Genomic DNA, 24,590 nt, shown 5'->3' with positions numbered 1-24,590 from the left:
ATAGACGCTGCCGATGGACAATTGGAATCATAGCCAAGCTAGACATCGAAGTGTGAACATCCTCGTCATGCCGAAGAAAAGTTTGAAGAATGCTGCAAATAAGTGTCCTGGCCATGGCCGTGGACGCTGACGCAAGGACGATCCATTATACCGGTCTTTCAGCCTATGAGTAACTTAAAAGTAACGTCTGTCGATGTGTGGCAACGATCGCGTAACGTGCCAACAACACGTTAATCATAGGTTAGAAATAAGTTTCGGGTAGGCTAAACATTACCTCGGCGTGTCTCAACTTATGATTAACTTGCAAGTAGCATGTGTTGACGTCTGTCAACGATCGCAGACCGTGCATACAACTTGTGGCCAGCGTAGCGGAACGTGTGAGTCATACGCCGGCATACGTCGTGAAATTTCAAGCATGAAAAAATTTGAGGACAACCAAAAAGTACAACGTTTAAAGCCAACGTACAACGACGTATGGCAGTGTTTTTCAGCGTGCTCTCAATGTTATCAAAACTTACCCATAACGTATTCAACGTGTGCCAGCGTTTTAGAAAAAAAATTCAAAAATCGGCATATGTTGGCTAAAACGTCAAGGTGTGACCGGGCCTTAAGCGGCGCATGACTGTATGTATATATATATATATATATATATATATATATATATATATATATATATATATATATATATATATATATATATATATACATATATCCATGAGGCGCCGTGAGGAGGAGTGATGTAAGCGATTGCTGAATCCGAATCAGTAGGGCTGTTTAGATTTCACTTTGACTTGAGATAGGCCATAAAGAATGGTCATAAAGGTGGACAACTATACAAAAAAGTGAGTTCATAGAACATGATACACCCAGCCCCCCCCCGCACCCCCTCCCTCACCACCCCCAAGTGTAACACTTCAATTTTAATAAAATGATTTTAAAGATCGTTAAAGAAAAACAAAAAACCCACAAGAGTTTCGGGCCACTGAAATGGCCTTATGTACATCACCCTTGTACTATATACTGTAATAACACGATGTTGAGTCGCAGAAGGGTTCTAAGGGGTCTTAAAGGTCAAAGGGGTCTGCAGGGTATTAATAGATCTAAAAGGTGTTAAGGTCTAAAGGGTAGAAAGGAGTCAAAGGGTCTTTGGGGTTAGAAACGGTGAAACGGGGTTGACAAAGTTTTAGGGGTCTAAATGGTCTTTGGGGTATGAAAAGGTCTTGTGGGTCCTCCTGGACCTTTGGTTATTGTGGGTCCTCAGGGTCTTCATAGTCTTAATGGGCCTTGGGGTTGTTTAGGGTCTAACACTCTAACTCAAGGGGTTTGGGGTTCTTAAAGGTCTAATCTAATTCATACACATACTCTTGTTCTGTGCGGACAAACAAACAAACAAATGGACCCAAATGCAATACCTTCTCCTCTGGCGAGGGTAATAAAGGTTTACTCCTTTCAACCCTGGCAGCCATTTTACCAGTTAAGCCAACGAGGTTTAACTCTAACTGCAATGTGGGGGTGTGAAGGGGGGGTGGGGGCTGGGAAGCCCCGCCTTGGCATTTTTCACAACCGCTGACGATTTCAAGTTATCCTCATGACATCTTCATTTCTCCATGATATTTTCAATTTTTTTCTGTTAAATGTTCAGAAATGGCAAATTCATGAACAGTCATTTGCATATTCATAACTTCAGCAAATTGAAGCATTCACCAAAAATAATGAGTAAACATGATTTTCAACTCAAGAAACATAATTCATTGATATTGTCCACTTTTCGTGCAACTTCATGTCTCCAATGTCAAGATTTGAAAGTTCCTGTGCAAAATGCATACAATTAGCATATTGCATAACTAATTAGACAAATTAAAATATGATGAAAAAAACAATTCTACCATAGCGCTCATTACGTGATCTACGCGTGTGCAAATTTTCAAGTTAATTGGAACATTGACAGTTGAGATCTGGAAAGGGGAGGGGGGTGGGAGCTCCACCCCCACCCCAGTCAGGGAGAGCTAAAAATCACCCAGTTCAGTTAGGGTTAAAGGCATATAAATAAATAAATTCTGAGTTTTACCGCCGTTTTCCCCAGTGTCTATTACATCACCCGATTGAGCACGCTACATTAGTTCTTCGTGCTTGTTTATGTCCATGATGTCCTTAAAAACAGTGTTTCCTGTTTGGAATGATTTTCAACTTTGCTTGACTGCCAGACAGGCAGAGTAGGAAAAAAAAACTCACTCCTCTCTGCGCATGTGTGGTTGGGACGAATTCAGAGCCAAAGTACTGTAAAATGGCAAATTTGTCTTCCTATTTATGTACAAAATATAACATTCATCATCATCATCATCATCATCATCATCATCATCATCATCATCATCGTTTTATGGCCATTTCCATGTTTGCACGTGCAAGCCAGCAAAATATAACATTCAATTTAAATAAGTTGTTCCTCGATCATAAACCAACGATCATAAACTGATAGACAGACGGAGGGACAGACGGACATGAACCAATTGCTTAACTCCACCTTTCACTTTGCATGCACGGGGTTAAAAAAATAAAAATAAATACATTTTAAATACTGATAAGATACAGGTGGCCTCGAAGCTTCTCACTTCATTTGGTCTCATAATGTAAGCTTGTGACTGGCTGAACCAAAAGTACTTTTTTCAGATCAGAAAGGAGTCCGGTTGGGAAGAGGGGTAAAAGACAGTCAAAAAGTGCAGTCCATGAGATTTTTTTTTTTTTTTAGAATTATTTATGAAGAAGCAAACGAACATCACATCAAAATGTCATAAATGAATGCTTGTCTGGAGTCAGAGATATGGAAACAGACTCACTGACAATAGGTTGGTTTATAAACAAACTGCAGTGTTTCTATGCAGCCTCACAAAATAATAAACAAACGAGACGACAGCCCCAAAAACAGACGACTGACCTTTCAGGTCAGGTCAGTCAGGTTTTTTGACTGCCACTGATAACATGTAACCCAGTGCTACCTGCTGCATGGTCGGGAAGTCGGCGACTAAACCGACTACCCTCACTGGCTCACCAGTAGGGAGGGTGACTGTGACACCCTGCAGGACTATAAACAATACCTGCTAAAGGGTGGATGAGCTCCTTTCGGGAGCCAACGGCCATCCAGTAAGGAGATGGTGTCTCCAAAAAAAAAACACCCATCCGGTTAGACCGGTTTTCTTTGGTAGTAGGTTGTAAAGAGCAACCACTCTGACTTAGGAACGTTAAAGTGGTGCCCGGAACCATCTTACCCTCTGTGTCAGGATTTCTGGTCTTACTTTTTGTCTCAATCAAACTACAACTACCGGGCTCGCTCTAACCTCTCATTCTTACAAACAAATATCACACACTTTTCTTACTCACTCATTTTCACTCCTCACTATACATTCTCTTATATTTTTCTTTATTTAAGGCCTGGCCTCGATGAGGACTATTTATCCGTGACTGGAGCCTCAACATAATTTTTTTTTAAACAAACACCTGCCAAATACAATCCCCTTCCACACCCACCTTTCATGCTCTGCTTTAAGCTTTTGCCTCTCTTCCTCTTCCATTAAATTCTTATCCACTTTTGGTTTGTCTTCATGCCGCTCTTCTTTCTTCATTTTTCCAAACCTACAATGAAAGTTGGCAATTAGCAATGCAAAATGATCAGCATGAACCTGGATATGTAGACTTCAAAATTCACAACACCATTTCTTCATTAATGAGCCTACCGAAAGAACGATTAATTAAACTGAATACAGTGTTACCATCTACAATCAAAATGAAACAAAAAAAAATCACCTGAACAAACCCTTCAGCTTATCCTTTTTGTCCTCCTTCTTGTCCTTCTTATTTTCCTTGTTCATGCCACCCCCTTCCCCACGTTCTTCTGTGACAGCATGGCCAACAATGGTCTTCTGGACAAGTGGAGGACTGTAATCTATTGTACTGTAGCCCCCAAATCCCATCTCATCATCTTCATCCACCGGTGCAGACAAGGGAATAATTGGACCTGTGGTCAAGGGTGAGTTAAAGAAAACAAACAAACAAATGGATCAACCAAATTTACAACATGTCGCCATGTAACAATAATGTCACTCAAGCTTCAGTATTCGGTGAAGGAAAAGAATTCTGAAGACTTCCAACCAGAAAGGCTACCTCAGAGCCTCAACTTGAATAGCTTTTTTCACTGCACAACTAAAACTGTTCATTCCCATCTGAACCCATGGCTCTTGATGCTCGGTTTTTAGATTTTGATTTGATACGATGTCGTTTCGTCCATCATCTTAAGTTCCTTGTTATTTATGAAAAAAAATATATACAGCAGTTTCATGTTCCTGAATGTGAGAAATCTACAAGCACCGGTATGAAGAATAGATCTGTGTAAAATGAAAGCCAAGTCTTGAACGTTTTTTGAAATATTGCATACACAAGCCAAGTTACTCAAATGGTTGCCATGGCAACATAATTCAGCCAATCGCAGCCATGATCTAATCAGGTTGAGATGATGTCAGGAGAAATAGATACTTGCAATATGAAAGCTAAATGTTCAACGGTTTTTGAAATATTGCGTACACAAAAGTACATAGAAGGATGATCGGTCGGATGGAGCTCATGTTAATGGTCCAGTCTACGACCTTGTCGGAGGGGTGGGGGCCAACGAGTGAGTAAGCAAGTCGAGGTGAAATCAATCTAGCTGTGCTAGTAGTACTGTTTAACAAACTAATTTGGAGTATTACCATGCTGGAACATCGGTCACTTCATGAATGTACGGTGGTTGGCTTCAACAAACCTGTTGCTTTCAGATTCACAATGGCACTCACCACTCTGCAATGAAGACCGATTTACTTCTTCCCCACCCCTCCCCACAAGCCCCAAGATTGCTCACTGGCAGCACTAATCGTTGAACTATATTACCATCCACTGGCATTGACGTTTTCATCAGGTAAGACTTGACTAAAGAAACAAGCACACAGGAGGTTTGAAGACAAAAGGAACTGACATCATTCAAATACTTCAACACCCAACCAGGTCATATTGCTCGACTTAATCTCAGGCCACATGCTATAGAAATAACAAATCGACATAATTTAGCTCAGTTGGACTCTCCCTGTGTGTGGTGCAAAAAAGACAAAGATATCTCTAAAAATGCACAAATCAGGTTAACATTTCAGCAAATATTTTTCAGTTAGGTTTTCACCCCTGTCTGACTGTCTGTCTGTCTGTCTGTCTGTCTGTGAGCAGGATAACTCAAAAAGTTATGGACGGATTCGGATGAAACTTGGTGGACAAGTTGGGTGCGTGATTTGACTTTGGTGAAGATCCGGATGCGATAATTTTTTTTAATCTTTAAAGTGATTCTTCATAATTGAGAGATGGGGCTCAAAATGATATATAGCATGGTATTTCCAAAAGTTGTGGATTGGTTCTGACAAACTAGGTGGATGAGTTGGGTAGGTGACAATAACGAGCGAATTAGATTTTGGTTCAGGTCCGGATGTAGATCCAAGCTCTCAGTGGGATACAAACGTAAAATGTTCAGCCTGGGAGAGGTGTGCGCTCTCTGAGTGCCATTCTAGTTTCTACTCTTATAATCTGCTATACTTCATCATATGTGTATGTATTGGGCTGCGAAGCAACGACAAGTTTGTCCCGCAGGTTGCATCATTTTGAAGAGGCATGATCAATCTGCTGACCGTGTCCTGTGGAGCTTCGGGCAGGATATTGAAATTTGGCCAGAGTTCTGACGATAACTCACCTAATCTTCATCAAAACCTACCATTGGATCTTTAAAATCCACGAGGTAATGCTAGCATGCACACCCTGAGCAACATCCATCTGATGGATGGAGCACCTTGCCTGTGAAGCACGAACCTGCAGTTTAAAGAGAGGTCAAGAATCAAACCCAAGCGAGACAGCTCAAAAGAAAGTGCACTACCTTTGCACGATCCTCTCAGCCCTATCTGCTCTACTCACAACCATTTCCTGCAAAAAAAGAAGAAGCTATTTTCATCGTCTCTTGCATGTCTTGTGACAATAGCTCTGAGCCAATTGAGCAAAAGAACAAGAGAAAAGGTCAATAATTGGCAGCCTCACGTGTATCCATGCCTTCATCCACTTCTTCGTTGTCATTTGTTATCGTCCCAGCTGGCCCTTCATACGATTTGTCAATTGCTGCCCGAAAGCTGGCATTGCAGCCACGACCTCGCACGAGCCGAGTCCTGGGCCTCGTTGGGTTGGCTGTCGGTCCAGTGGAAATTGAGACCGCGCGATTATCGCCCTTTGTAGCCACAGCAGTCTGCAGGCTCTCCAGTGAACTGCTCTTCACTAGGCCCAGCGAGGGTCCCACATTTTCTTCTGGTACGCCTGCCAAAAACACGAGGCTTGTGAAACAGGACTATCCGACATCATACACTGCGACACTCAAGGTACTGGAGCAAGCGCTTCAGAAGAAAAGTAGTAAAATCATTAAAAAGTGTCAAATGCGTCACAATAAACAATTGAAGTTGAAGAGTGACTGACACGTGACAGCCATTCATGGTTTTTGCAATGTAAAACAACAGAAATAAGCTTTGGTTGTTAATTTGACAAGTGGTGACAGTGTAACCTTATTCCTGAACATTTTGCAGTCAATGACAAAGCTCACTTCATACCCTACCCCTTTGTTTTCAAATGACTCCCCCTCAATACACCCCAGCAGTTTTCCTGACCTTACTTGCAAAATACCATAGCAAAAACAACCAACAATACAGCAGTGTGCAATGTCTGCAGAACGTACAGCAGAAAAGGGGAAAAACTACTTTGGTGACATGAAAGCAAGGTTAATGCTTGGTTACCTATAGTTAGCATGCAGGCTTACCTCTCCGATAGTCATCATGAAAGTTAGCCGCTCCGGCTACTGCAGGGGAACACAGGCAGTTAGTGCGATCAGGCAAGCGGGGAGTTTAAAGTTAGTTGGGAAGGAGGGAGAATCCAAGATATGGCACAAAACTGCTAAAAAAAATAAAAATCCCACAAGGTGTCACTTGCATTTCATGAATAATCATCTGTGTTGCACATCAACTAAGAAAAAAATAACAAAAACAATTCATAACACATTGCATTTTGCTTGGTGCCGCATGCAAGGAAAGATATGTTAACACATCTTCTTTAAATCGGCTCTCAGGCTGAAGTGTGCTTCGCTGTGCTTTCTTGCAACTCAAATGTTCAGCAGTTGATGTTAATGCTTAGCGGTGATTAAAAGTAAAGCAGCGAACCTTACACTTCTGACACAATCTAAAATCAACAGAATTCAGTAAAGTAAATCAATGTTAACAGAGTGCGGCTAATTGGACACTTTGATCAACAGATAATGCTAAATGAATGGTGGTGTAAAACGTTAAATTTTTTAAAATAATAGTGGGGGAAATTGCTTTTTATGATCATCTTGGTAAATGATCATGATGTCGTAGTTGTAAAAATTCCACCAGCGACAGTTCCTTCAATTATAAACTCTATTTGTACAACGGCGGTTTACACAAAAGTCAGCCATCCACGTGCCCCCCGAGCTCTTGGCTGGAAGCCCGAGTTCCTCTGGCGGCAGGAAAATGGCAATTGCTGTTTACGTTTCCAACTAAAAGCAGCTGAAAAAGAAAGCAAGTCGATCGCTTTTAAACAAAGGAAATGAGAAACGAACAGAAAATGTGAAAGGTCAACACAAGTACGTGTTGGAAATACAGCGCAAGATATTAAATACAATAACACAAGGACAACCAATTTTAGTGAGGCATCTGAAGCAAGTGCAACATGGTCCTTGCCAGACTAATTAAAGTCCTCTGGAAGACAATCTTTGAAATATTCTTCTGCATAACACAGCCCAGGGAAAAAGGATCCCACTAATCACTTACACATGTCCATGCTCTTTGCCTTTCCGAGCTCACTATCTCCTGGCTTCCGGCCACGCTTTTCCGACATGCTTTGTCTCGCAAAACCATCACGCAGGAAACCACCACCCATCGCCTCATTCTCCAGGATGGCCGGCCTGCCAGGGCCAGGATAAAAAGCAAACTTTAACGGAGCCTAAGTTTATCCTCAAAAGACACCTGCGTATACAAGTGGGAATAAAATAGGTCAACATTGGGGGTTTTTTTTGTTTTTCTTCAAAACTTCACCCTTGCCAACTGAAGCAAATAAAAATGCATTTTTAGTTGGGTTCCCAGCTTGGTTGAAATGACAATCAAGTATCGTATTTGTTTTATTTCTTTTTCAAAAGTACTTTGCTGATGTTGAATGTAGAAAGACCAAGTTTTCATGGAAGACGGATACAATCATGTGCTACAAAAAAGCAGCCCCGTCAGTCCAGCTCAAACAGGGATTACAGATTCAAATATTGATAAGGCTGGAAGACATCGCACAGATGTCGAATGGTTGCAGGGAAAATAAATAAATAAATAAAACAAGCTTGCATTTAGTCATTTTTTTTAAAGCAGAAAGATTTACACCAATACATTGAAAGCAAATCAATGTATTCATCACAGGACAAAGGAAAGCTTAGCATTCCAACCAAGGAACTCCTTGCTGCCCTTCCTGGCTCTCATTTCCTCCCTGGTTCCTGTTATCATGGCTATCGCTCCTCCCCACCCCCTTCTTTCTCATTCTTCAATGCACCCCCCCAAAAACAAAGTTCAGTCATGTGTTAGCTCACCCCGCCTTGTCTGTTGCTGCACTGCTCAAGTGAGAGGCTCCAGATGCATTTTCCCCTTCCTGTTGCCAATCTGCCATGACAAACAGGGAAGGAGCAGGGACACAGAAGTGGAGAGAAAATGTACAACAAATTAACAGAAGCATTAAGGGGAAATAAATATCTTAGTGCACTGCAACAGAACATTTACAAACAACACACACACACACACACACACACACACACACACACACACACACACACACACACACACACACACACACACACACACACACACACACACACACAATACTCAGTTGCTTTCTCACATTGTGATACACTGCTATACCAGGAGAACAGTCTGGAGCAGAGGTTCTCAAAATGGGGTCCTGGTCCGTGAGCTCCATTCAGGTTGTCCGCACAAAGGTTGCGGAACAATTGACAATATCTGCACTCGCTTTCTTTTTTGGCCTTGCAAAATGAACGAGTTCACGAGAAAAAAAAATGACATCAAAGAACATCTTTCTGCTCTCAATAAATGATTTGAACATTACTTTTCAGTACAAGTCCAACCAAACAACAGGATACGCAATCCTTTCGGGAATGAAATCAGTGAGCTGCTCTCTGTCACAAGAAAGCTCCAACAAGCACTCTCACGGTTATTTGGAGAAACCAAACATTAACATCAGAATTAAAAAGTCATTCCCCATTTGAGGTTTGGATTCAAAGAACTGGAGAGTACCTAGAATTGCACAGACAAAGCAGTGCATTTTTTGATGCTATTTGCTACGACGTCCCTGTGCGACACCAATTTTCATCACTTACTACCCTCAAGTCCAAATGCAGAATGAGGATGAATGCGGAACCTGACCTATGGCTAAAGCTGACAAACATTACACCCAACTTCCCAAAATTTTGCTCAAAAACAAACAAACAAAAAGGCTCAGAATTCCATCGCACTGGAAAGGTAAGGCTACGATATTAAAACACGAGTTGTGTGCTTTGATTTGTGGAACAAAAAAAAAAGTTTATAAAGTGGTCCGCTGACACAGTCAGCAAATTTCAAGTGGTACGCGAAAAAGAAAAGGTTGAGAACCGCTGGTCTAGAGTTATATGAGCACTGTTCAGTTGCAAGAGTACACAAAATAAAGTTTGATTTATTAAGGTGAAAAACTAACTTCTTGTTGCTGAAGTTGCAGGAGCGTTCAAAGTTCCCTCTTTCGCATCACCTGATGGTACTCCGTTCACCAAAACTAGAGACAAAGAAGTATTCATTTGAGGAGAAAAAAAAATATTTGCAACTCAAGTGTTCAGTAGTTAATGCAAATCAAAAAAAATACACCAATGAAGACGGCACTCGTTAAGTGTGAGCGATTTCCATTGTGCGTTTTTTTTCAATCGAAACAATAGTTTCCGTCGACTCAACAGTGCCCCTCATATGGCGATGGTCAGGAAAACACATTCAATGCAGTCGAGTGTATATGACCCTTTTAAATTAGCAAAATCGATTTCAGTGCATTCTACATCCACACAATAACACAGGAGTCTTGCATCACCTGTAGACGATGGTGGAAACTTGGGAATGTGTTGGGCATTTTCTGTTGCAGGTGTTGGGCTAACAGTGTTTGAAACTCTCCTCTCTTGCGGTTCCTCGTTCATTTCCTTCCAGAGTGAGACAGTGGTATTGATGCAAGACGGTAAGTACATCACCGATATGGCTGGTCTATTGAGCATGGCATTCGGTTAAAAATACACAAGTGAAAGGTCCACACACAACAGGGCCGAGTTATTACGGTCAGGCTGTAAAATTTTCACAGACTTTTGCTTCTTTCAAACATAACAGAAAGCAAAAGAGAAAGAGTTACAGAACAGTATTCTGGACATATATTTGATTTATTGCAAAGGGCACAATTGAACACGCACGCACGCACGCACACACTGAACCAACTACCCCGTACACGAAACGCAAAGGGAAGTTCAGCAATTGGTTCACTCTGTCTGCAGACTTAAGTCTATGATCAAGGAACAACTTAATCTCAATCGAATGTTACATTTTGAACACAGAGCCTGGTGTTTGCTTCATGGTAATGGTGGCTAGCTTGGGATTTGAGGGTCCTGAGTTCGAGCCCTGTTTGCCACTGAATTAACACCAGGGGGTTGACTCAGCTCGTCATCCTTCCGAGGTCAGCGAAATGAGCACCAGTGTACTGGTTCCGGTGTATGCCCCGGTTAGAATAGGTGTACCATATCCCTGTATGTCATAAGAGGCAACCAGAGTTGGCGTCAGGAAAGGCATCCGGCCATAAAAAAGACATTGCCTCAAGAAGGGAACCTGATTGCATGGAGCCTGCAAAAAGCTAACCCCTGCTCAGCTGTAAAAAGGCTGATAGTTGAACACTGTAGAACATGAATCGGAAGACGAACCCTACAATTTAGCAGTAGTTTGGCTCTGAATTTGGCAAGTTGTGCGGAATCCCTCCCTGATCGCGTAGAGAGTAGTAAAGTAATTAATTGTCTTAGTCTCTCTGCCCGTCAATCAAACAAAATTGAAAATCATTGCAAAGAGTGGCCTTGCTGTTTTTCGGGACATCATAAAGGACACAACTAACAGGCATGAATAACTAATTTAATATCGTGGTAAATAAGGTGGTGTAAACTCGAAGCCATGACGGTGATGCTGAAAGCATCGACGACGGTAACCTTCCGAATAATATTGTTGTTTTTTTTTCTCCAGCCTTTTAGTACTTTTATTTTATTTCAATTTCATTATACACCGAACACTGTAGAACACAAATCATCTTCTTGGCACTTCCAAAAATCTCCAGTTTAGCAAGTATTTGGATAAAATATTACACCATTTTACGACATCTTGACCAATTAAATTTGTCGATCAAGAATATCAAGATTCAGACCAAATCACGGCTTGCAGGAAATATAGATTGTGCTTGGAAATGCACCACAGTTGAAAAGACACTCCCCCCCCCCCGTCCTTTTTCTCAAGACTCTGTGGGGTAAGGTGTTCTATGAACTCTCTCGCTGACCAAGTAGGTCGCACGTTTTTATGTGAACAGCATTCTTTGGATACGAAGGGCAACCAACACACATACGTGTCGTCAAAGGGCGGGAAGCAACTTATTGAACAAGAACAGAATTCCAGCAGGCGTATGCTATTTTCTACAATCGTCAACTCATTCGACAACAATACTAATAATTTAAAATGTTGAAAGATTCGTACAATCTGTGATATAATCAGAAAATAGAATATGTTCAACTTTAAAGCTGTTATCTCCTTCTTTGCCATGCGTAATACAGGAACTATGTATGCTAGCTTACAATCTCGATGAAAGGCAATATGCAAAGTTTACAACCAATGATCCTTTGTACTCGAGAAGAAAATATTTTTTGTAGTCAGGAACCAGTGTTGAACCGGGAACTTCCCCAAACAAGGTATACAATCTTCTCCATAGATGACTGAGACATCTGGAACAGACATGCTGATAAATATTCTCCATATTGTTATGGCAGCAATGCATTATGGGGTGGGTTGAAAACATCAGGGCCGTCTCTCAAGACATATCTCGTGCTTTTGATACAGTTTGGCATCCCAAATAACTCACCAAATTCTCTGCCTATGGCATCCAAGGCCAACTCCACACATGACTTACTGACTTCCTCTGCTCTCGTAGCAAACGTGTGGCACTGAAAGGAATCCTTTCACCTCCTCTCCCTGCAAAGACTGGAGTGTCCAAAGGCAGTGTTCTGGGACCAGTCCTTTTCCTGCTCTTCATCCATCTCTCTGACTCTGGAAAATCCTCCTTATCTATCTGCTGATGACCCCACCCTCTGCCGTGACGTCTCTCATCCTTCAGATGGGCAGGCAGCAGCCTCTTACCTCTCTTCGGACCTTGGCAAAATCACAAGCTGGTCAAACACTTGGAATATGTCTTTCAATGCTGACAAATCTCATACACTCACGATCTCTCTCCCTGAAAAAGGACATGCTGGCAAACCCTCATATCTACTTTCTCAACAATCCTCTTTAGGAAGCTGTCACTCAAACTCCTGGGTCTCTATCAGCCATGACCTTTATTTGGCAAGCCAAATTTTATAGTTGGCCTCCAAAGTCAGTCGCCGACTGGGCATCATTTGTTGTACAAAGTCCTTCCTTGGCACACCCAAACTCCTATAAACCTACATGGCCTTCATCTGCAGCTTGATGGAGTACTGCTCTCCCCTTTGGGATGGCTCCCCTGCCTCACCTTGTGAAGCCCGATGCCTTGGAAACCAAGGCCTTTAAAATTGTTGGAATCTCTCACGATGAAGTTCAGTCTATGGGCCTATTACTTTGCCATTAGACAGGTCGGTGGTGTCTCTGTCTCCTTCTGCTTCCCTAACAAAATCGTCTTGCACCCATTGCACACTCCATGCTTTGCCGCCCTCTCCCAGCACTCAAGGTTTCTGCAGGGCTCACGTTGTCCACCATCAACCCCTTTTCGTGAAACTCCCAAAATCTAGAATCACTGCTCACCTCCACTCATTTGTTCCTCTATTTTCTCACCTGTGGAACCAACTTGCACACTCTCTTCAATCCCACTCTTCCCTTCAGGTCTTCAACACAGCTGTTCACCACAATGTCATATCTTCCCCCATCGAAAACCATGATCTTTTCTACCCCCATTAACCCACCTCCTTCAAAGTCCCTGTTTTCCTTCCTGAAACTCCCTGTAGTGTCCATCTTGTTTACCGCATGTACCCCACCCAGCCTTCTCCCTTCCACAGATCTCCTGATGTCCCTGTTCCCTACCGTTTTGTGTGTCCCTCTCCCAACCAACAGTTGGTGTTCCCCAATGTCAACAGTGCTGAAAAGCTCTGCACTGCATCGATAGATGTAGCTGTGATTCGGTGCGATTCTCCCTCTCGATATCCACAGATTGGGTGGCCTGCTTTTCATCTCCTTTAGGTTAATAGGACGCATGTCTATGAGTCAAAAAATACATGTTGACAAACATACGCACATTTGTACGTACACGTATACTCTGGAATTTGTCTTCCTATTTAAAAACAAGCTCGAATGAGCTTAGATCCTCGTCCTCTTAATGATGACGTCAGAAAAACGAATATGACGTCATTGTGATGTAGCAGGTTTGCGATAAATTATCTGTGCTAATGCCCGGCTTGATTCCCACTAACAAAATTCAAACAGCTTGCCGAGTTTCGGAGATAATGGTTTAGGTGATTTCCATTAGCGCGATATTATGACGTCAACTTTTTTTCTCGGAAGAATTTCCAAAATTGGAAAAACCCAGATGAAAAACCCCCAAAAACCAGAATAATTTCCAAAATCGGAGATGGTTACTGCCTGCGCGTGGGCTTTTTGCATATACATGGCAAGTTTCACGAAGATCCGATGAAAACTCTGGGTTGTGAAACAAAAAATGTCAAAAAATAGGAATGACGTCATAAAAATTGATATGACGTCATAGTGATGTATCATATGAATTACATTCATCTCTGCTAATGCCCTGTTCGATTCCCGCAAACAGAATTCAAAAAGCTTGCCTAGTTTCGGAGATAATTTTTTGGGCGATTTCCATTAGCAGAGATATTTTGACGTCATAACTTTTTTTTAATAGGAGGAATTTTCAAAATCGGAGATGGTTACTGTCTACGCAGGGTATTTTTACATATACATGCCAAGTTTCAGGAAGTTTCGATGAAAACTGTAGGCTCTGAAACAAAAAAAGTCCACAAGAACAACAACGTGAGCAAGACTTAGAGATCCTCCACGAGGATCTAATAAAAACTGCTTCATTACTATTTAAAAAGCACACATCAGCTCTCGTTTAATTTTTGAAGGGAAATCAAATAAAGTGAAAGTAGCATAGAAATGGATATGCAGTACTCGATAGCCAAATCAATTCAGCATTAATACTCGAATAGTGAATGCAATATCAATGTATGTGAAACTTTTACAAAAAGATTAAAATCCAACATGTGAGTGAGGAAGAACAAACAACGCTGTGTGTGTGTGTATGTGTGTGTGTGTGTGTGTGTGAAGAGAGCACATTAATTGGTCCTAACCATTGCTTCTGCCTGTATGGATCGAGCAACAACAAGTTGCAGTGATTTTGCGTGGGCGTCGTCATTTGCCAAAGCTTTACGTAAAGCCTCCATGGCCTCCAGATTGCTTTTACCCAAGAGCGATTCACCGTTCACCGCTATAAGCTGATCATCCACCCTCAGCCGTCCATCCTGAAAGAGACACATTGCTCAGTAAGTGAGGACATTGAAGCACCTGATCAAAAATAAATAAAATAAAGACAAACAAATCAATTGGTTCTTGCGAAACTTTCTTTTCGTGCATCTTTAGCTCATTCAGCTAACCCATTTAAAATTCATTTCCAGGGGAATCCAGGATGTAAAGCATGAACCTCTCAGCCTGAAGAGGCAAAAATCCATCAGTGGCAACAACTGAGGATTGTATCATGCTATAATTATATATCAGATTCAACGAAAAGTCTTCCAATCGAAGAACAAGTGAAAATGTGCATCCCACTGCATCTCAAAACACAAACCTCATTCCTCACTCAATCAATCAATGCAGAAAGCAAGCAAATGATGAAAAAGTCTGTGTGGTTTCATGAACAACAGAATATTGTTACCCAACAACCAACAATATTGTTACCCAAGCATATACTCTGAAGGCCTGTGGAACCAACTTACTTTTCTCTTCAATCTCATTTTCCCTTTATTGGTCCGATGCACAAAAACGCACAATGGAAATCACCTTTTCCTTTATTGGTCCGATGCAGTGCACAAGCAAGGCGAGACGGGACGTTCTATCCCAATAATTTGCTTTGTCAGCCAGCGCACACTCATTGCAACGTCCGGCAGTAATCCGAGTGTGCGCTGAGGGCGCGTGACCCCAATTAACCGGCCGTCCACAGGAAAGGTATCACGTGAAGTAGCGTAACCCTGCCCGGATTGGCCGTGCCAATCAGCATTCATGGTTGCTAAGCAACCTGCCGATGCGCGGAGTTATCTGTGCCCGTCGGCCTCAGGACCGGGTGTTCAGGATGGTCCCAAGTGCTTCCCCTCATGGCAAGCCTCGAACCACAGATCGGCCAATATATATATATATATATATATATATATATATATATATATATATATATATATATATATATATATATATATATATATATATATATATATATATATATATATTCAAGAATATTCAAGAATGGAGAAACCAGAAGCGAACCCACTCACTCCTGGTGGTGATTATATGTTTATGGCCACTTCTGTACTCTGAATGCCGGTGTTGTGACGGAATGTCCTCCTTGATCGTTCTGTGCTGCGACATACTTCCACTTATCATCCCACTTTTGAAAAGGGTAAAAAGAAGTGAGTGGGGTGCTCGATTTGTTCGCCAATTCAGGATGGCTGAACTACATCATGGAAACGCACCATCAAGATGCAATCAGGGTTTTCAGGCCAAGGTTGAGCAGAGCGTGCAAACGAGGCCCCGGTTTTCTTGGTTGGTTGTGTGCTGTGGTCATGCCGCATCGTCTGAACACAAAGTTTTCCAGTCGAATTTTAATTCCTGTAAATGTTAATGGCAAAGCACTTATCCAGTTAAAGCACCCCGATGAAAGGATTTCCTGTATTTTTATTTCATCCTCTTTGGTCGGTGACCAATGTTTGCATTTCTTGTACGCCGTTGCAGCCTAAACAATCCTTTACAAGAGGCTTCATACACTGTTCTTGGCCAACCTCTTTGCTTTGTCCTTAGCCGAGTCTCGACCATTCTATAAACTGTTGGACTGTGCCTCATTCTTCCTGAATATTTTGCATTTGTTGATGTTTTTTTTAATCTTGATGGTACTTAACAGTTTGAAGAATTGAGGAGATGGGGGGAACAAGTGACATTGCTTACTTCAATGTTACAACAGGTGCTGTGCACATACCTCATCATCCAGATCTGAAAGCTTGTTTTTTTTAATCCTCTTGACATCTCTTGTTCGTAATTGGTACATGCCTCACACCCACACTTTAACCTGATCTGTATTCTATTCTTGATTATCTTATGACCTCCGCCACCAAAGGTGAAGGAGGTTATGTTTCTCCTCTTTCTGTCTGTCTGTGTGCACAATATCTCAAAAAGTTGTGGACAGGTTCAGTGTGTGACAAGGACGAACCGATTAGATTTTGGTGAAGATACGGATCCAGATCCGACTACTAGAATTTTTAAGTGATTCTTCACCATTGAGAGATTGGGCCAAAAATGATATCTAACACGATATCTCAAAAAGTTGTGGACGGGTTCAGATTTAAGTTGATGACCAGGTTGGATGTGTGACCATGACAAATTTATTTGACTTTGGTGAAGATCCGAATCCAGATCTGGAAACGAGAACTATTAAATTTTAAAAAGCGATTCTTCACCATTGAGTGATAGGGCCAAAAACGATATGCACTACATAGCTAAAATATGTGTACACCTGCTCGTCCAACATCTCATTCCAAAATCAAGGGCATTACGATGGAGTTGGTCCCCCCTTTGCTGCTATAACAGCCTCCACTCTTCTGTGAAGGCTTTCCACGAGATGTTGGAACATTACTGCGGGGATTTGCTTCCATTCAGCCACAAGGGCATTGGTGAGGTCGAGCACTGATGTTGGGTGATTAGGTCTGGCTCGCAGTCGGCATTCCAATTCATCCCAAAGGTGTTCGATGGGGTTGAGGTCAGGGCTCTGTGCAGGCCAGTCAAGTTCTTCCACACCGATCCCGCCAAACCATTTCTGTATGGACCTCAGTTTGTGCACGAGGGCATTGTCATGCTGAAACAGGAAAGGGCCTTCCCCAAACTGTTGCCACAAATTTGGAAGCACAGAATCGTATGGAATGTCATTGTATGCTGTAGCGTTAAGATTTCGATTCACTGGAACTAAGGGGCCTAAGGGGCCTAACCCGAACCATGAAAAACAGCCCCAGACCATTATTCCTCCTCCACCAACCTTTACAGTTGGCACTATACATTCGGTCAGGTAGCATTCTCCTGACATCCGCCAAACCCAGATTTGTCCGTCGGACTGCCAGATGGTGAAGCGTGATTAATCTCTCCAGAGAACAGGTTTCCACTGCTCCAGAGTCCAGTGGCGGCGAGCTTTACACCACTCCAGCTGATGCTTGGCATTGCACATGGTGATCTTCAGCTTGTGTGCGGCTGATCGGCCATGGAAACCCATTTCGTGAAGCTGTTGACGAACAGTGCTTGTGCCGACGTTGCTTCCAGAGTCAGTTTGGCACTTGGCGGTCCCGTTCTGTGAGCTTGTATGGCCTATCACTTCGCGGCTGAGTGGTTGTTGCTGCGAGACGTTTCCACTTCACAATAACAGCACTTACAGTTGACCGGGGCAACTCTAGCAGGGTATAAATTTGAAAGAACTGACTTGTTGGAAAGGTGACATCCCATGACGGTGCCACATTGAAAGTCACTGAGCTCTTCAGTGCAGCCAATTCTCCTGCCAATGTTTATCTATGGAGATTGCATGACTGTGTGCTTGATTTTATACACCTGTCAGCAATGGGTGTGGCTGAAATAGCTGAATCCACTCATTAGAAGGGGTGTCCACCTACTTTTGGCCATGTCGTGTCATACTGTACAGCATGATATTTCAAAAATGCATTGGGCCCAATATGTTCTCATGGATCAGGCATTACGTGGCGGAGGTATGCGCTCCGAGTGCCCTTCTAGTTATTTATGTCAAGATCATTGGCTGGTGGCATGGTTATGCCACTGATGCATTACCCCTGTTACCAATACACTGGTACTCATTTCGCTGACCTCAAAAGGACGACAGGCTGAGTCAACCATGCTTGGTGTTAATTCAATGGCCAACAGGGGGGCTTCATCTCAAGGTGCTGGGATCTTAAGCCAGCCACCTCAACTATTAAGCCAACACCAGGCCTTGTGATTGTCTCAATGTAAAGCCAATACTGGATCTAATGCAATGTAATCTATTTTAATTCTGGTACTTTGTCTGAATCCAGACTCAGTGCTGCCAAAGTAGCCTCAATGGAAGGATTACACTGGTGGGTGCTTTGCCATTGCCTTCCCAGTGGAAGTCCGGGCAAGAATTATAAATTTGGTCAGGGTGCCGGCAATAACTCATTAACTCTTCATAAAGGACACCGTGGGATCTTTGACAACCACAAATGAATGCCAGCAGACGAGACGTCCGGTTTTACGTTCATCCAAGGGACCACACACAATGATGAATCGCCCTCTGTGAAACACCAGGATGTTTATAGCTGGGCTGAGATTCAAACCCAGGATAGACAGCTCAGAGGTGAGTCGATACGATGAGTTAATAATATATAGTCTTGTTTCATTCCTAACTTTATTGGTTCACGAGTCAGTAAGTGACCACTATATTCGTTATGGGTGTGTGTGTGTGTGTGTGTGTGTGTGTGTGTGTGTGTGTGTGTGTGTGTGTGTGTGTGTGTGTGTGTGTGTGTGTGTGTGTGTGTGTCCCAAGCAAAGCTCCGTGGGTTTTGATCCTATCTTGATAAAATTTGGGTGTGAGGTTTGTATCATGATCTAGTTGTGTTTTCCGGAGAATGGGCGTGCTGCGCCCATTATGGACGCAGCCACGCCCAAAAAACATGTGTTTTTAGGGGGTAGCCGGTTTCAAATTACATCTTCTCTGAGGGGGTTTGTCGAATCTGGCAGGGGTTTCGGTATTTGGTTCGCCCAATGGCACCTGCATCGCCCCACGGAGCTCGATTTTTCATTTTCGTCCCAAGGTCAAGGTCACAAGGTCACGAACTTAGAAAATGTCAAAAAAAAAAAATCAATAAATTGGGCATCGAGCTCCTAGGGTTTTCAACTGTTTCGAATGAAAGTTGGTATGCAAGTTGTGCTCTTCGAGTACTACAATTTTCATAATTTACGTTTTTCCCGATTCCCGCCATAAAAAAAAAGGCGAACTACGTTTAGGATTTCGCAATTCGCGGTCGATTTGATTTGTAGTGCTCTTCGATTACTGCAACTTTCATCATTTAGGTTTTTCCCGATTCCCGCCAGTTTGCCCGTGGCGTCCCCTCGAAGGTCAAAAAATAAAAAAGGTGAACCGTGTACATTGCTCGTGAACCATCGCCGTCTCCAAACTCGTGTCATTTATTTTATTTTGCCCATATCTTGATCTCGATTAATAAAGTCAAAGTAACAAAAAAAAAATAGCACTGTTGAATACAGTTGTCACGGATGTTTTTTTAGTATATATATAAAGCAGAATTTGTTGAAGAAAATTTGAAGACGACGACGACGTTTTGGTCACAAATCCACATTCATAACCACAAACATTTGCTCCATTATAATAAGATATCGATGAATGCCTCATCATTTCGATTCCTCAATACACCAGCTGATTTGAATGATTTCTACATCTCGATGTATTACACTCTCACTCCATATCAAACATTTTTCATAATCTAAAAATACAAACATTAGTGAAGAACATTCAGATAATACCTTTCATTCTAACTGTCTCAGGAGAATCGGAGCATCAGCTGCACCAAATCAGCTACAACATCCAAATGGTTTCACAATAAAACATCTCAATTTTATTTTTCAAATGCGTATTTATGAAGGACAGAAGACTCTTTGCCGCGTGACAAATCGAGGATGTCTTTCTGTAATTTGCACACACTCTCTCTCGTACTTCCTTTCTTACGTCGTGGTATCAAAATGCATCCTTTCCATTCTTTCGGCCATCTTCTCTCCAAGAATGCTTTCCTTCGCCGTTTTCATTTCGATAGACAGCACTCGCTTACCACCTTCTTTCTACAATTTTGCAAGGAAACAATCTGGGCCAGGTGACTCGTCATTTTTCGTTTGCATTAGGACCTCTTCGATCTCATCAACTGATGTCATCGATTTCAGAAATCTCTCTTACTGTGTCATGCTTTATTGTCCTTTCACCATCTGTTGGCTTGCAATTCATCTGTTTTGGTCTGTTTTGCACTTCAGTGCATCTTCCTTAAGACAGTTTGAAGTTATTCCAGTTCTGCCCTTGCCGAATGCATTTTGTGCTTATCAACATTCTTAATCCATAAGCTGTAAGACGGTGGAAAAATAATTAACAAAACAAAAAGACGTTTTACAGCTGATATTCACAGATACTGTTTCTATTGCAGTGTTCTGCTGGAGTGTGCAAACGCATCAATGTGTAACAGCAAAAATACCCGTTGTTCAGAAACGACAGGTTCTCGACCTCGAGGTTACAGGATCATACTAAAGATAATAAACCAAATTAAAAACATAATAAACCAATTTTCAACAACATGTGTTTCTTTCTGCCGGATACTAAGTAGTGAGGAGTTAATTATGTACAATGCCTTCAAAAAGTATTCACACCCCTTGACGTTTGTCACATTTTGTTGTGTTACAGCCTGAACTTAAAATGGATTCAATTAAATTATTTTATCAATGATCAACACAAAATAGCCCATAATGACAACGTGAAAACAAGTTTCGAAATTTTTACAAACTTATTGAACATGAAAAGCTGAAATATCTTGCATCAATAAGTATTCAACCTCTTTGCTTTGACACTCCAAATTGAGCTCAGGTGTATCCAACTTCTTTTGATCAACCTTGGGATGTCTCAACAACTTGATTCGAGTCCACCTGGGGCCAATTCAATCGTTGGACATGATTTAGAAAGAAACACAACTTTCTATAGAAGGTCCCACAGTTGACAGTGCATGTCAGAGCAGAAACTCTCCCATGAAGTTCAAGAAACTGTCCTGAGAACCCCGATATAGAATTGTGAGGAAACATCGATCTGGGGAAGGTTATAAAACAATTTCTAGAGTGTTGAAAGTTCCCAAGAGCACAATGAGCTCCATCGTTAGGAAATGGAAAGAATATTGAACTACCCAAACTCTTCCTAGAGCTTGCAGTCTGTCCAGACTGAGCAACGAAGCAAGAAGGACCTTGGGCAGGGAGGTAACAAAGAACCCAAATGAGAACTCCAACAGAACTACAGAGTTCCTTTGCCTAGATGGGAGAACCTTCCGGAAGAACAACAGTCTCTGCAGCACTTCACACATCTCGGATTTATGAGAGAGTGGCCAGACGGAAGCCACTCCTAAGAAAAAGGCACATGACAGCACGCCTGGAGTTTGAAAAAAGGCGCATGAAAGACTCCGAGAGCATGAGTCAAAAGATTCTGTGGTCTGATGAGATGAAAATTGAACTCTTTGGCCTGAATGCAAAGAGCACGATAATCTGGTAGAAACCAATATGGAATTGGGAGGAGACATAGATCTGGGGAAGGGTATAAAATAATTTCTACAGTGTTGACAGCTCCCAAGAGCACAGTGAGCTCAATCATTAGGAAATGGAAAGAATATGGAACTACCCAGACTCTTCCTAGAGCTGGCCGTCTGTCCAAACTGAGCAACTAGGCAAGAAAGCTCATCACCCATTTAACACCATCCCTACCATGAAGCATGGTGATGGCAGCATCATACTATGGGGATGCTTTTCAGTGGCAGAGACTGGAAGACTTATAAGGAGAGAGGGAACAATGAATGAATGGAGCCAAACACAGGCAAATCCCTGAGGAGAACCTGCTTCAGAGCGCAAAAGACCTTAGGCTGCGGCAAAGATATACGGTCCAACAGGACAATGACCCCCAAGCATACAGCCAAAGCAATGCTGGAAAGGCTTCAGAACAAGCATGTGAAAGTCCTTGAGTGGCCCAGCCAAAGCCCAGACTTGAATTCCACTGATAATCTGTGTAAAGGATTGAAGATTGCTGTTCACCGACACTCCCCGTCCAACTTAACAGAGCTTGAGCAAATCTGTAAAGAAGAATGGGAGAAAATCCCCAAATCCAGATACACCCAAGAAGACTAGTAGCTGCAAATCGCTGTCAAAGGTGTTTCTACCAATTATTAGCTCAGGGGGTTGAATAGTTATTAACGCAAGACATTTCAGCTTTTCATTTTTAATTAATTTGTAAAAATTTCTAAAAACATGTTCTCACATTGACATGATGGGGTATTTTGTGTAGGTCAGTGACATTTTAAAAAAATTATTTAATCGATTTTAAATTTAGGCTGGAACACAACAAAATGTGATAAAAGTCGAGGGATGTGAAAACTTTCTGAAAGCACTTGTACAAGTGCTTGATTCAATGAAGAAAGACAACTATTGGTGCAACATTTGAATGTCCTAAGCCAGATACACTCGATGGAAATTGTATTTTGAACACTGAAACACCCAAGACCATGAATACAAAAACGTAGCTTTCAAGCACTGGTTCTTCGTTACACTGATCATGATCTTAGTTACTCCAGACTTGATGGTATGAAGGTTAGAGCATCCGTTCTGAGTCTCAAAGGTCAGTGGTTCGAACCCTGGCTGAGTCATACCAAAGTCTTTATAAAATGGTATGTGCTGCTTCCTTATTTGATGCTCAGCATTTTAAAAGGATAAAGCATGGACAAACAACCGTTGACAAAAGGTTGATAATCATTGTACAGGCTTGATGGGCTGAATGGCCTGTGTTGAAGTTCCTTGCAAGAGAATGCATATCATTAGTATTATTATTATTATTGTTATGATGAAAGCAAGTTGTGAAAGTTTGTTCTCGGTGTACCAAATCATATAAACAACCAATGGAGCATATAATGGCAGTCGTGATTATGGAGATAAAGTAATGGATTGAATGTGGAAGTTAAGGTGCATGGTACCTTGGCAGCAGCCCCACCAGCGATAACGCTCTTGATGAAGATGCCGAGGTCCCCAGCACCCCTCTTTGCCTTATTTCCCTTGACGCTGACTCCGAGTCCTGCAGCCCCAGCCGCATTCAGGGGCACATTGAAGGTAAGAAACTCGCGTGAACCATCGGGAGAAAGCAAGCGACCTTCTTCTTCTTTATCCACTTCATCCACCACTCTATTTTCACGAACCTCCACTACATCACAGTCCCCATTGTGTGGTGTTCCATGTGCAGACAAGACTGGTGTGACCTGAAAGACAATGCAGTCATTTATTACTCGGTGAATACGAACCAGAAATTTCAGACCTCATCACTCAATTGATGAGCAAGGTAAGCTCGTTTTCATTAACAAGTCAAAACGATTAACCAATGCATGAAAATTAGATACAAAAACCACATGCCGACAAACAAAGCTCCAGACAAATCTCTCTCTGAATAGATGTCGACATGATTGCATGTTTTGTACTGCCGAGATGTCTCACAGCAAGGATTACATTGGGTAGTTTGCCATTGGTTTTCCAGTGGTAGTCAGGGCATAAATTTGAAATTTGGTCAGTAGTGGCAGCAAACATTGACACCATGGGATCACCAATCAACATATTTGCGAAAGACACCATGGGATCTTTAACATGCACCAGCAGCAAATGCTGAAAGAAGGTTCCCAAGTTTAATGTCCTATCCAACAGACACACACCAATTGATGTAATGCCCGACATGCAAAACAACAGGGTGAGTTTATAGTCAGGTCAGGAATCAAACACAGACAACAGGTGAGTACACTACAGAAATACCTTGTTGAATGATCAGGATGCATTCTTAGAGAAAGGAAAATGCACAAAAAGGGGATCATTATATCATCTTCGATATGGAGATGCATTCCCGACAGCGCTATTTCTTATGCATGAGCAGTATACGAGGGCTTCATTGGAGTCTTGCTAATAAAAATACAGACGATAAGCATATTTTCTAAATACTGTGATACAGATGGTAAACACCAACTCTGGGAATTCAAAGGCTTGCCTGATCTTCAGCGCTTGCAGTGTCGCCACTGACACTGATGCTATGCAAGTTACTTTGGGGGCTTAAACCTGTTGAACCAAGCTTAACCAGACCTCTATCTTCTCCGAAAAAAA

General features: G+C 42.0%; 1 protein-coding gene across 5 annotated transcripts in view; it reads right to left on the bottom strand.

Moving 5' to 3' along the window:
- Positions 1–24,590, bottom strand: part of LOC147024223 (partitioning defective 3 homolog) — a 206,709-nt gene that overhangs the window by 122,284 nt on the left and 59,835 nt on the right. For 3 of the 5 annotated variants that reach the window (XM_085883898.1, XM_085883901.1, XM_085883902.1), the window contains 10 exons: positions 23,429–23,707; positions 14,739–14,908; positions 10,213–10,322; positions 9,835–9,909; positions 8,681–8,750; positions 7,884–8,017; positions 6,857–6,895; positions 6,094–6,363; positions 3,799–4,009; positions 3,523–3,627 (listed from right to left, as the gene is read on the bottom strand). In XM_085883898.1, coding sequence (XP_085740024.1) covers positions 3,523–3,627; positions 3,799–4,009; positions 6,094–6,363; positions 6,857–6,895; positions 7,884–8,017; positions 8,681–8,750; positions 9,835–9,909; positions 10,213–10,322; positions 14,739–14,908; positions 23,429–23,707 — 1,463 coding nt within the window. Of the gene's footprint in view, positions 1–3,522; positions 3,628–3,798; positions 4,010–6,093; positions 6,364–6,856; positions 6,896–7,883; positions 8,018–8,680; positions 8,751–9,834; positions 9,910–10,212; positions 10,323–14,737; positions 14,909–23,428; positions 23,708–24,590 lie in introns of all 5 variants that reach the window. The other 2 variants (XM_085883899.1, XM_085883900.1) reach the window with 2 other exon arrangements.

This window comes from Eptatretus burgeri, chromosome 6 (genome assembly GCF_056783735.1).
Source record: "Eptatretus burgeri isolate ZD-2024b chromosome 6, Ebu_testis_v1, whole genome shotgun sequence".
Taxonomy (NCBI): Eukaryota; Metazoa; Chordata; class Myxini; order Myxiniformes; family Myxinidae; genus Eptatretus; species Eptatretus burgeri.
This window is presented reverse-complemented; position numbering and strand designations above follow the sequence as displayed.